General features: G+C 40.4%; 1 protein-coding gene across 8 annotated transcripts; it reads right to left on the bottom strand.

The window, feature by feature from the left end:
- Positions 1-4,807: 4,807 nt before the first annotated feature.
- LOC145031006 (uncharacterized) lies at positions 4,808-11,803 on the bottom strand. 8 transcript variants are annotated; one of them, XM_078979439.1, is made up of 7 exons: positions 11,687-11,803; positions 11,315-11,590; positions 10,543-11,049; positions 9,675-10,462; positions 9,487-9,563; positions 9,316-9,408; positions 6,166-9,217 (listed from the first exon to the last, which is right to left on the bottom strand). In XM_078979439.1, exon 7 carries the CDS (start codon positions 8,640-8,642, stop codon positions 7,545-7,547), a length of 1,098 nt encoding a protein of 365 aa, XP_078835565.1. In that variant the 5' UTR covers positions 8,643-9,217; positions 9,316-9,408; positions 9,487-9,563; positions 9,675-10,462; positions 10,543-11,049; positions 11,315-11,590; positions 11,687-11,803; the 3' UTR covers positions 6,166-7,544. The 8 variants fall into 8 exon arrangements, 7 of the variants coding, with proteins under 7 accessions (XP_078835565.1, XP_078835566.1, XP_078835561.1 ...); XM_078979440.1 differs by having other exon boundaries at positions 11,315-11,568; positions 11,687-11,792; XM_078979435.1 differs by having other exon boundaries at positions 9,675-10,153; positions 10,401-10,462; positions 11,315-11,792.
- Positions 11,804-12,582: the final 779 nt, after the last annotated feature.

Consider the following 12,582-nt stretch of genomic DNA (forward strand, 5'->3'; position numbering starts at 1 on the left):
GCCTCGGTCATGACCAAGTCTCGGAAACCACCGTGTTTCGGTGTCCAGATCCGATCCATGAAATATAAGGTTCCGTCACCCTTGGCTTCTAGATTCTTGTCCATTCCTCTGAGGGATTCACTCGCCACGTTTTCAGGTTTCATGGCTTCAAGTTGGGCCGTCTGAATTTGTTTAGACAAGTGTGAATGGATGGTTATTGACAATGACTTGATTTTTCGACCAGAATATTCCTTCCGACTTAGGGCGTCTGCTACTACGTTGGCTTTACCCGGATGATAACGAATATCGCATTCGTAATCACTGAGTAGCTCGACCCACCTTCGTTGTCTCATGTTGAGCTCCTTTTGATCGAAAATGTGTTGTAAACTCTTGTGGTCGGTAAAGATAGTGCTCTTCGTTCCATACAAGTAATGTCTCCAGATCTTCAGCGCAAACACCACTGCTCCTAGTTCAAGGTCATGGGTCGTGTAGTTAACCTCGTGTGTCTTCAACTGTCTCGAGGCATAGGCAATGACCTTACCTCGCTGCATCAGGACACATCCGAGCCCTTGATTCGATGCATCGCAATAGACTACGAAGTCTTCTATTCCTTCGGGAAGGGATAGTATTGGTGCGGTGCACAAGGCTCGTTTGAGTGTTTGGAACGCTTCTTCTTGTTTCTCTTCCCAGTCAAAGGTCACACCTTTCTGGGTCAGGGTTGTAAGAGGTTTCGCTATTCGGGAGAAGTTCTGAATGAATCTGCGGTAGTAGCCAGCAAGACCTAGAAATTGAGGAATTTCTGTCGGTGTTTTAGGTGCTGACCAGTTCTCATTGGCTCTAATTTTGGATGGGTCTACGTGGATTCCCTCTTCGCTTACCACGTGTCCTAAGAATTCGACCCTTCGAATCCAAAATTCACATTTTGAGAACTTCGCATAAAGCTTCTCTTTTCGTAACGTCTCTAGAACTTGTCGCAGGTGATCACCATGCTCTTTCTTACTTCGGGAGTAGATCAGGATGTCGTCAATGAAAACGATGACGAACTGATCCAAATAAGGTCGGCATACTCTATTCATCAGATCCATGAAGACTGCTGGCGCATTGGTCAATCCGAATGACATCACCACGAACTCGTAGTGTCCGTAACGGGTTCGGAAGGCTGTCTTTGGAACATCCTCCTCTAGTACTCGTAACTAGTGATATCCGGACCTCAGATCAATCTTGGAAAAATAGTTCGCCCCTTGCAGTTGGTCGAATAGGTCGTCTATGCGAGGCAGCGGGTAACGATTCTTGACCGTCAGTTTGTTGAGTTCCCTGTAGTCAATACACATACGGAATGATCCATCTTTCTTCTTAACGAACAAGACCGGTGCTCCCCAAGGTGAGAAACTTGGTCTTATAAAGCCTTTGCTGAGCAGTTCGTTAAGTTGACCAGAGAGTTCCTGCATCTCAGCTGGTGCTAAACGGTAGGGCGACTTGGCTACCGGAGTAGCTCCTGGGACCAAGTCGATTCTGAACTCGACCTGTCGTTGCGGAGGTAACCCGGGTAGTTCTTCTGGAAAAATGTCGGGAAAGTCGCTCACTACCGGGATGTTCTTTAGTTCTTTCGTTTCAAGGCTTGTGTCGACGATGTGAGCAAGGAATGCATGGTATTCTTTGCGCAGATATTTCTGTGCTTGAATACTTGATATAATGCGAAGACTCGTACCAGGTTTGTCGCTGTAGACTATAAGAGTTTCATTTGACGGGAGGTTTAAACGGACTGCTTTCTCATAGCACATGATGTCGGCGCGATGAAGGCTTAACCAATCCATGCCAATGATAACGTCAAAACTTTTTATTGAGACTGGCATGAGGTCGATTTGGAATGAATGGTTATCTAGAGTTAGGGTACAACCTAGGTATATGCTACTCGTACTTTCAGTTTTTCCGTTAGCCATTTCCACCGTGAATAGTTCTTTGAGTGCATGTGGTGGTTGAGCAAGCATGTGAGTGAATTTATGGTTTACGAAGCTTCGCTCCGCTCCACTATCGAATAGAATGCATGCATAGGAGTCATCGAGGAGGAACGTACCAGTCACTACTGTCGGGTCAGCTACTGCCTCTCCGTGGCCTATCGCTAGTACCCTCCCTGTTCCGCCGGCATTTTTCGTCTTGGGGCAGTCCCTTTTATAGTGGCCTGCTTCGCCACATCCATAGCATGTCGGGCTCGCGCTAGAGCCGGGGACTTGGGCGATCGGTCTCGCCTGAGATTTACAGAAACGGACTGTGTGTCCTCTCCTGTGGCAGTTAGAGCACTGCATTTCCTGGTAGGGGCCATTGTGGTGGTAGTTGCATTTGTTGCACTTGGGTGATCTTCCAGCATACCCACCCACCGGAGTAGTTGTAGCAGCAGGGGTTATTGCGGCATGTATCGCCACAATTTGCTGCTTCCTGGCCGTCTGTTGCTTCTTCTTTTCATCCCAGTATTTCCGTTTCGTATCAGCGGGTTTGGAGAGTTCCGGGATGGCTAGGGTGGTTGTAATTTCGGGGGTTTTGACTCCATGGTCAATGAGTCGTTGTGCCAACCGTTTGGCACTGTCGAAGGTAGCGGGGTTTGATGCTAGGACATTCCCCTGATACGGAGGTACAAGCCCCCATATGTACCTTTCGATCTTTTTCCCTTCAGTGGGAACCATGTTGGGGCAGAGGGCCACCAGTTCGCTGAATCTGGTGGTGTAAGCAACAATATTGGTGCCCTTCATGGTCAGGCTCCACAGTTCCTGCTCTAGTTTCTGGATCTCGCCCCTCGGGCAATATTCCTCAATCATGAGGTCTTTCATCGTTTCCCAGCCTATGTCGTTGGCTACGACAAGAGTTAGAGATTTAACGTGGCCGTTCCACCACGTTAGGGCCTTTCCTTCAAAAGTGCATGCGGCGTATTTCACTTTGCTCGCAGCAGGGCATGAACATATTTCGAAGACCGCTTCAGTCTTCTCGAACCATTGCGAGAGAGCAATGACTCCGCCGGTCCCGTGAAAGGACTTCGGCTTGCAGTTGGTGAAATCCTTGTAAGAGCACTCTCTCGAGCGCACAAGGGTTTCAACCGGAATTGATTCCACAGGGGTTCCACCTCTACTGGCATCAGAAGAGTGATACTGAGCCATGGCAGTTGCCACTGCTGCAGCTACGGCAGCATTTAGGGCTGCAGTATCGATGACCGGAGGCGGTGGAGGTGGTGGTGTAGGATTATTCCTGGGAGATTTGCGAGGAGGCATCCTTCAGCTATAAGTTTATAAAGGTAAGAAAATGGTAAGAATCAATTTGTAAGCAACGTGAGAGTGATACATGGACTAAATAACCATAGCCCAACAGTTGTATGAGTGTTTGAAATCACAACAAAATAGTAGTAGGAAAACACAAGTGTATAGATTTTTCCCACAATTTAGATAGATTTCAATAATACTGGTATTACTGATGTAATGAGTTTGATGAAAATTGACCTAATAGTAGGTCTTACATCATACCACATAGAAAAGTTTGACAGTTCTTAGATTCCTAATTAGAGTACTGAGAGTTAGGAATATTTTACATACAAGTGCTACTTAGAGCATATATGTTAAAGGCAAATCTTTAACCCAAAAGATAATGATGTACTAGGCATCATCTAACGGCGACGAATATTCCTTAGGAGAACCCTAAGGTCTCTCAATTGACGGTCCATCTCTTGAAGGTGTTGCTCATGAGCACTTTGGCGAGTTCGGAGTTCCATGACTTCAGCTTGAGAGGCAACCAGATGTTGCTGTAGGGTTCCATTGGTTCTCCGGGTCCGTTCCATGTCTTCTTCAAGACGGCGGATGCGGACTGTGTTGACACCTGAGTTGGCATCAATTTCCATGACCCGGTCGATGGATGCTCTACCTTGCTCGACATTACGAGCTATCCTGCGGATAATGACAAGCAGGGCTCGGTCAGCAGAGCCACCATTGCTGACGTTGTGAAAGCTTCGGTCCCCAAAGTACGGTAAGGGTTGACCCTATTCTTCACTCCAACGGTTCAAGTGGTTTGCCCATAGGGGAGTAGGATCTGGAAAAGCTGGTCGAGGGTTGTTGTTCGGGGGTTGACCTACGAGTGGTAGGTTGTTGACTTCGGGCTCAGAGTCTGATCTATCTGAGAAGCCTTCAGCTTGATGATCATCTAACGGAATTTGGTGTTCATCGTCTGACTCTGCTTCGAGCCTTCCTATGTTGCCTTCATTTGGAAAGTACGGGTCGTCGTGACGAAATCCAGCCATTTAAATTTACGTGAGAAGAAAGGTATAAAGATATAGTATGTATGTAGTTAATAGCACAAAATACGCCTATAGTATTTTAAGTTTAAGTTCCACTGATCTTTTGTGGCATTGTTGGTAAGTTTTTAGACTTGTTAACACATCACAACTATTCTAGGGCATATGCTAATCACTCCTCGGACCAACATAGTTGATCAGGCTATGCCATTCCCAGGACTGACCATACATCCCCTAGCTTACCTGTGATATTTAACAATCGTAATACTTTTGTTTTTGTCGTTGTGACACCAGTTTTAGCATGAATGCAGACTAGTATACTTAATTTACTATTTAAAGTATAAACTCTAGGTCAGAGTGTTTTAATCCCAAATGGGTTTATAGTTTAGTATATCTTTTATGGGTTGATATACTTGCTTCACTATAAACAATGCTCTGATACCAATCTGTCACACCCCAAAACCAAGAATGGCGGAAACATTCTGGGGCGGAGGACGTCATGTGTAGTATCACAACACAGTAATTGTAAATAAGCAAACAACATCATCCATTGCATTAAATATAAACATTTTAATACAAGTGTGTTCCGTACAGTTTTAGACACCAAAAATATAATGTATATCAAAATAGTATGATGAGACTTGAATGCGCTCCATCTTCTCAAAAGCTAGCATCGGTACCTGTCTACTGATGACCTGAGAATACAAGTTATTTTGAAAGAGTTTGTCAGCATTAAGCTGGTGAGTTCATAAGTATTTTAGTGTCGAGGTTCGTTTATCACAAACATTTTGAACCTGTTGCAAGTATGAGTTGTAAATGCATGTAAGTGTTTGTAAACGTTTGAATCTCTCAGAAAAACCTATATTTTCTGTTTAAAGTATAAAAGTAGCCCTTTACCAAGGCTTAACAGTTTGTATGCTTGTTTGATGTAAAAGTGTGAAATTTCCCAAGTGTAACTATCATTTAACAAAATATAGTTTGTACATTTAAGTTTAGGTGAGGCTATCACCAAAATGTAATGGGTAAATTATTGTAGTACGGTAGTTTCGTTTTATATGAACTACTGTGGTACTAACTACCTTAAACCGGGTTTATATTAAGGTATCGTGTGATAAGTTGCACCATACTATTGACTGGTAACATCGACAACGTTTAGTCGAAAAATAGGTTATGACGTTTGGCACCCGTAGACTTGCCGGTCCCACTGTAGCTAACAGAAAGGTGTAGGATAGTCAATCCAGTATAGATCTATACGCAAACTCAACGCTCTCCCTCCAAGAGACTCTGGCTACAACCCGGGTCATGACAATTAAGACATGAACCCATACAGTGGATCACAATTGTTAAAGTATTCGTGTGTATGTAATATAATATTACTTGTTCTAGTATCGTTGTATATGTTCTCTTAGTAATGAATATTGACTCATGAATGAACTGACTCGTTGATCTAGAAAACGTTGTAGTATGATCCCGTGTTACCCCGATGGTAACTTACTAATGATGTGTTTGATAAGCATGTATATGGAAATACCTTTATGTCTATACACGTATATACGACATATAACTAATATTGAAACGACCCTCGGATAGTCACCCGAAATTCCACCAGACCACATCCAAATCGAGGAAAAGGAAATAGGATAGGTGGCTTTCCTAAGCCCTTTAAACATTATTTATACAGCTATACATATATAGGCATGCAAATTTATAAGTAGTAAAACAAAGTTTTCAATAAAACCTTTGATAAGTAAAAGAGTTTGTAAAACATTTTGAAGTAAAACAGTTTGAACAGTGATAAAATCATTGGTTTCTTAGTTATTAATCACATGTGATTAATGCCGTCACATGTGACCGAAACAATAACTATAAGTGTTTAACTTGTATCCCCCCCCCCCCCCCCCCCCAATAAAGCATTTAAAAGTATTTAGAATAATTAAAACAGTTGATTAAGGGGTATGAAACTCACTTGGAAATTCGAAGATAGCGAGCTCGAAAACCGGGCAGAGTTTCGTCTCGCGAAACGGATTTTTCTTTGGATTCTCGGGAATCTCGGGAGTAAAATCGACCCTCGGGACTTGAGCAAAAAAGACCAGAGCTTCGGGTTTGAACGGGCACGGAAATCGAGGCAAGATCAGGAGAGAAAGAGAGGAAATGAACAACATTTTCGGAAAGGCTCGCATCCCTTTTATAGGGTTGCTGAACCGCCTCCGAACGCGGGGCGTACGGGAGTACGCAGCGCGTACCCGTGCGTCATCGCTTACGCACATCGGACGGGACGGGTCGGATGGGGCGGGTCGGATGGGACGGGTCGGTAGCTTCGCATAGGGCGACGTGGACGATCCGAGACCCTTCATTCGAGTACGCGGGGCGTTCGAGCGTACGCGGTGCGTACCTCGGCCCTAGGCTGACTCCTCCCTCGGATAATACCGAATTTTTAATAAAATTTATATTTAAATTATTTATCAAACTTCAAAAATTCATATCTCTTTCATACGAACTCCGTTTTCGACGTTCTTTATATCCCCGTGTAGGTGAGACTACGATCTACAACTTTCGTTTAGATTCCGTTGGCAAATTCCGAAATTATTTTTATTATTGTTTTTATTATTTAATATCAATCCATCGTGTTTAAGGAATTTCTTTGAAAATTCATAACTTCGCTATCTGAAGTCGGATTTGGGTGATCTTTTTACGTACGATCATGGTTCAAAGACATTAAATCATAGAAAGAAATTAAGTAGAACTTATTTATACATTTTATTACTCATAAGTGGTTACAATACTTGACCTATTAGGTCATTACAAGAGTTGAAATATCGGGTTGTCACAATGTTGTTGAAATAAGAAGAGTCAGTCCCGTTGCCATCACTCATTGTTTTCCATAGCAAGTTCACACCTCGCCTGATAAACAAAGCCAATAACTGAGTTGCAGATGGAAACAATACGATCTGTGCCGGAATAAACTGATTATTGAGCCATAGAGAGATGTCGTCGAGGTTGCCATCCCGGATTGGCGATTGATCGGCGTTGTGGAGGATGAGTCGAGGTCCAGTAAGAGTTGAAGAAACTGACGTTGGTGGTGGGGCTACCCGTATTTCTACTGTCGATATATTCATATGTGGGCTTTGTTTTTCCTCTAATTTAATTGTCCCGTTCTGGTCCAGATCATGCAGGCCCAACACTTTTGTTTCCGCAGTAACACTTTTCCTAAGCCCACTTTTGAAGTGACCTAGGGTTACAAGCTCTGATGTGTACTTTAACGGAGCCGTCAACTTAAGGAGACAACGTTGGTATTCCGTTACCTAGAAGAATGCGCCATCTGCTTCCGAAGACAACTCCAAACCGGTTCTTCCTGGTTTGAAATCAAATTCATCCTTCCCCCCTTCGTTTCAATTTTTGGCGGTAACAGTAGTGATAACGGTGGTGGTTTGCTCTTTGGGTTCATCGCCTGCTCCATTGCTTCTTTCGATTCTTTCTGGTTCAACGTTAATCCAATCGTTCCTTCACCATTTGATTGACATTCCAAAAATGGTGGTGGAGCCGGTGGCGGTGACAACAGCGTCTGGGGAGGGCATGGATGAATTTGCGACGGTGAGGTTGGCAGAAGCAGTGGTGGTGGAGACGTCAATGGCAGCGGCGGAGGTCTGTAACCATCGAACAAGGCGATCTCCCGCTTCCTAACTTCCCGATTTGAGCTTCTTATGTTCAAGATCTTACTATTGCTCCTGTTCTTGCCTCCTAGAGGCGGTGGTGTTACTAGAGATGGCAGTGGCGACGACGGTGGTGTCAGCAGTAGTGTGAAATTTGACAGCAGCGGCAGTGGAGGATAGGGCGGCGGAGGCGGCAATGGTGGTCTGTGATCGTCGAACAAAGGCATTTCCAGCTTCCTGACACTCTGATTAGGGCTTTCCATGAACAGCATCGTAGCCTCGTTTCTCTTTTCGAACCCTAGAGCTGGTGTAAACAGCGATGGTGAAGGTGGTGGAGAAAGTTGTGGAGCCGACAGCAGTGGTGGAAGCTGAGGTTCCATCACAGGTTCCGATTTCCACTCATTAACTTCATCATCTGATTCCAACTCAGCAACTTCCAATGATTCCTCTTCCTCCTCTTCATGGACTACTTTCTCCTTCTCCTTCAAGGTTGAGTAATAAATTTGTCTCCATTTAGCCTTCTCAGCCTCCATTCCTTCCTCTGAGTAGTAATATTTTTTCATTTTTGCTATTTTAGCTTCTGTCTCTTCTCTCTTTATCTGGTTCTGACGATGCATCTCCATCAGTTTCTTAATCTCTAGCAAATCTGTTTTGATTATCCTCATTGCTGTTATTTCCTCCCCAGCATCAACAGTTTTGATACCATTTGATAGATCCTTGTTAAATCTATCATATACCCCAGGCATTCTAACAGATTCACAGGAACAAAACCACTCAATAATACCAGTAAATTAAAGATAGATTTCCATTCATTCGAGAGAAATGGTCTCTCCAAGAAGAACAAAGTTCTTTACAGATTAATTCTCAGCTGCCTACTTCCTAGAACATAAGGACTATATATACTATCACTAAAGACTAGAGACAAAAGGAATAACAACCTAATCAGGTGCTGTTCCCACTAACAAAACAGCCAATAACAATCATAATACCAAAAAGACCATTCTACCCCTAAAGCCCAATAGATAACAGAATGATTCTAATAAAGCAAATCAAATAAAAGCACTCTAGGATTAGTTGGGGATTATCATATACCACAAGGAAAATCACCACACATGTAAGTATATTCTTGCTTGGTTTAGTCTCAAATACCTAAAAGATTATGTAAAAAATATTTAGCAGGTGATTATGCAAATTTATATTACATTCATATGAATAGAATAATTTTTAATATTGCGATAATTATTGTCTTGATTTTATCCATGGTCCCATGGTCACAAAATAGGTCCATAAATGCATGTAAGATAAGAGAGTTCTGATGTGGCTGCAAAAAGAGTAGAACCCACAAAAAATAACTAGAAAAAAAAAATAAAAAAATAAAAAAACTAATTTGAATAGATAGCATAATATATAGAAACTCACCAACAGGGTAATGACAATGCTGATAACATCGAATGAGTGGAAAAGCTTGTTCTCTGAATGCCACAATCTTTGGGCAATTCGGAAAGATACCATCTTTCCAAAATACTAATAATATTAGTAATATAAAAAATACAGACTCTTTTTTTTAAATGAAAAAATAAAATAAAATACCTCAATTGCTATCCCTTTATTTAAGGGCAGGGTCAGTTGTGTAAAGACATTTCCCCTATAGTCATGATTCCCCAACACTCCAAAAAAAAAAAAAAAAAAAAAAAAAAAAAACATTATATATTTATATTATACAATAGTTTTATCTTTTTACTATTTTCTCTATTTAGTTTCATAGCAAATGAAATTACCTGAATACCAAGTTGTAGATCAGGCATGCTACTATAGTCATTTAAAAATGTAGTCAGGCGGTAGAGCGATGGGAGGCAGTTATCGACAAAGCAATGTATCGATTGACGGATGATTTACAGAATTGGAAGGAGAAGGGTAATTATTGCCCTTCACATTTTGTCCATAGGTAAAAGAAATGATAATGGAGTACATATAGAGGGGACAAATGGTTAGGATTGTTACCTTACCATCTATGTTTGTTCCTACCTTGTTTCTTGTCGTCTAATACTAATAATATAATATTAATACCCATATAAGTGCATTTTCAACAGGTTAGATACTTGCTTATACCAGTAGAAAGAAATAAGTTGCTTTGGTTGCTATTGTGGGTAAAAAGTAATGTATATTGCCTAGCTTGGTAAAAATGGTGAAGTTCACTGATATGATACTTATCTGATGCAACTTGAGTAAAAGGGTACTCCTATGCTATGACAAAAACCTTCATAGTAAAAACTGTGAGAATTAGCATCGTGCATGAAAAATTGAATTAAAACAAAACTTTGTATAGGATTTCAAGGGACATCACTTATTTATAGGATGAGCTAAATAAAACAAATAAAGACATATATAATATAAGTAAACAAACTCGCAAAAAAAATAAATAAATAAAGGGTTCTAGCTAGCTATAATACAACTTTAAATAAATATATATTATAAACTAAAATGGGAAATGAGAAATCTTTTACCAAAAATGCGTTTTTATCCACATCTCATGATAGCCATTCGATACATCAACTGTAATCCGTCTCTAGAAAAATAGAACATTGGAATCAGTGATTCTTGAGGTGATTGGCAAGAAGTAAAGAGTATTAGAGTAATAGTATGTACCTCAATTCTGGAAGGAGAATGCATCCAATCACTATTCTGTCTACATATGAGATTCTAGCTATGCAGTCACTTTGTTAAAAAGGATGTTACATTTTGTATAAAAAAATTAATATAAAATAATAAAATGTACTTGTCAACTGTTTGCATGATGAAATAAAAAAATAAGTAGATAATTAAAAAAAATATTATAAAAATCTTTCATTGTTAGAGGGTTGATAGTTGCTATGAATCATATTGGAATTGGATCCTACACAGTACAGATCAATTATGCTTGAAGTTAATTGGTACTGGTCATATCAGATACCTTAAATGGTATGACATTTGTACATGGTGTTAATTGAGATGCAACATGATGGGTATTGTGTGAGTAATTCAAGAATCTGATTTAAGCATTTTATCAGACAGATGGTGTGCAACATTAAACTGACTTTGAAATCTCAAAACCAACTGGGTGCGTATAACTGAATTGTATTCCTGTTATACGATGAGTCATCTTCCTCACATAACCTGAAAATAGAAACTAAAAAGAATTTAGATTTCAAGATATAGTGAAATTGGTAAGCAATTGTAGATATTTCTGCAAAAATGGGTAATCTTTCTCTTCCTGACAAAGAACATTTGATAGGTTTTGGTTTCATAAGTGGTTGCCTAAAAGAAATTACACGTTCGGGTTTTGAAAGCAGAATTGCATCAGACCTTATTCAGAATTGTATCAAACCTTCAAATAACAATAAAAATGTAAGAACCAAGCACCAATTTGAAAGATAATCACCTGATTCAAAATCCTCAGAGGGTTGATTTTAAGAACTAAATAGGGTAATAACGAAGTCGATGATGGTGGTGAGAAGTTGGGTGCGTATTTCCTCCGATTTCTCACACATGCTCGCAAATTGTTGGAACATAAGGCGTTGTCAAGATGAAAGCTCTCAAGAGTGAAGCCTCAGGGTAGAACACCGTCGCTGCACCCTTCGGAGATTAGCACCGTCGCTGCTGAGCGCCACCAATTGTGCAGTTAGCGTTTTGGTTCTGTAATCGACAAACGGAGACACTAGAAAGCGTAAGATTTGTTAGACACACTGAATCGAACTGTAGAACCCTTAGAAAATTAAAACCCAGTCTCGAACTCTTTGTAATTTCAACGTACCCTCCCCAAAATTAAAAAGCTTCAATCGAACATTGTAGAAATACCCAGAAACAAAAGCGGTGGAGAAAGTCGATGATTTTGAAGGGTTTTAGCCGAAGCTGAAGAGGGGGAGGAAGGGGTGTTATGGATAGGAAAAAAAAAATTCTTATTTATTCCCACAATAAGTTCATTTGAGTGTTTAGATAAAATCTGTTTAATAAGCATCCATCTCCATGCTTATTGCTTATTGCTTATTGCTTATTCCCATCAAAAATAAACAATAAGCAATAAGTTAAAAAAACTAATCTAAACACCCCCTCAATACCTAAAGCCGACTTTATGAGAAAAAAGGGTTAGTGTAGTTGGTCGGTGGTTAAGCGATGGTAACGACCATCGAAGTAGCAAAGAGATGCAAAGGAAGTTTTCAGTCGCTGGAGAGATGAGGCGGTGGCTGAAGATCTATTTGGATGAAAACTAATGTTTTGAAATGTCACACCCACGAACCAGACGACGGAAACGTCTGAGTGTGATTTTAATTGAATATCATCACAATGAATATACATGAATCATAACATAAACGTCACCATGCATCAATATATTACAACTGGAATTGTTCACATCAAGTACATTGTTTAAACATTACACATTCATAGCATAAATTGTTTGAATGCTTGTAACAACATAACATCTAACATTACTTCATATTACTCTTCCGCTTACCTGTTACCTGAGAATACAAGTTATTTTGGAAAAATGTCAACATATGAAATGTTGGTGAGTTCATAAGCAATGTTGTGATAAAATGATTTGTGTGGTTTGTAAAACCCAGAAAATCCGATATTTTCTAAAAAGACTTTTGTTTATCAAAGTATGAAGATCCATAAGTTGATGCATGAATGATTTCAAAACATATATAT

This window comes from Lactuca saligna, chromosome 2 (genome assembly GCF_052625555.1).
Source record: "Lactuca saligna cultivar CGN05327 chromosome 2, ASM5262555v1, whole genome shotgun sequence".
In the NCBI taxonomy this organism is placed as follows: Eukaryota; Viridiplantae; Streptophyta; class Magnoliopsida; order Asterales; family Asteraceae; genus Lactuca; species Lactuca saligna.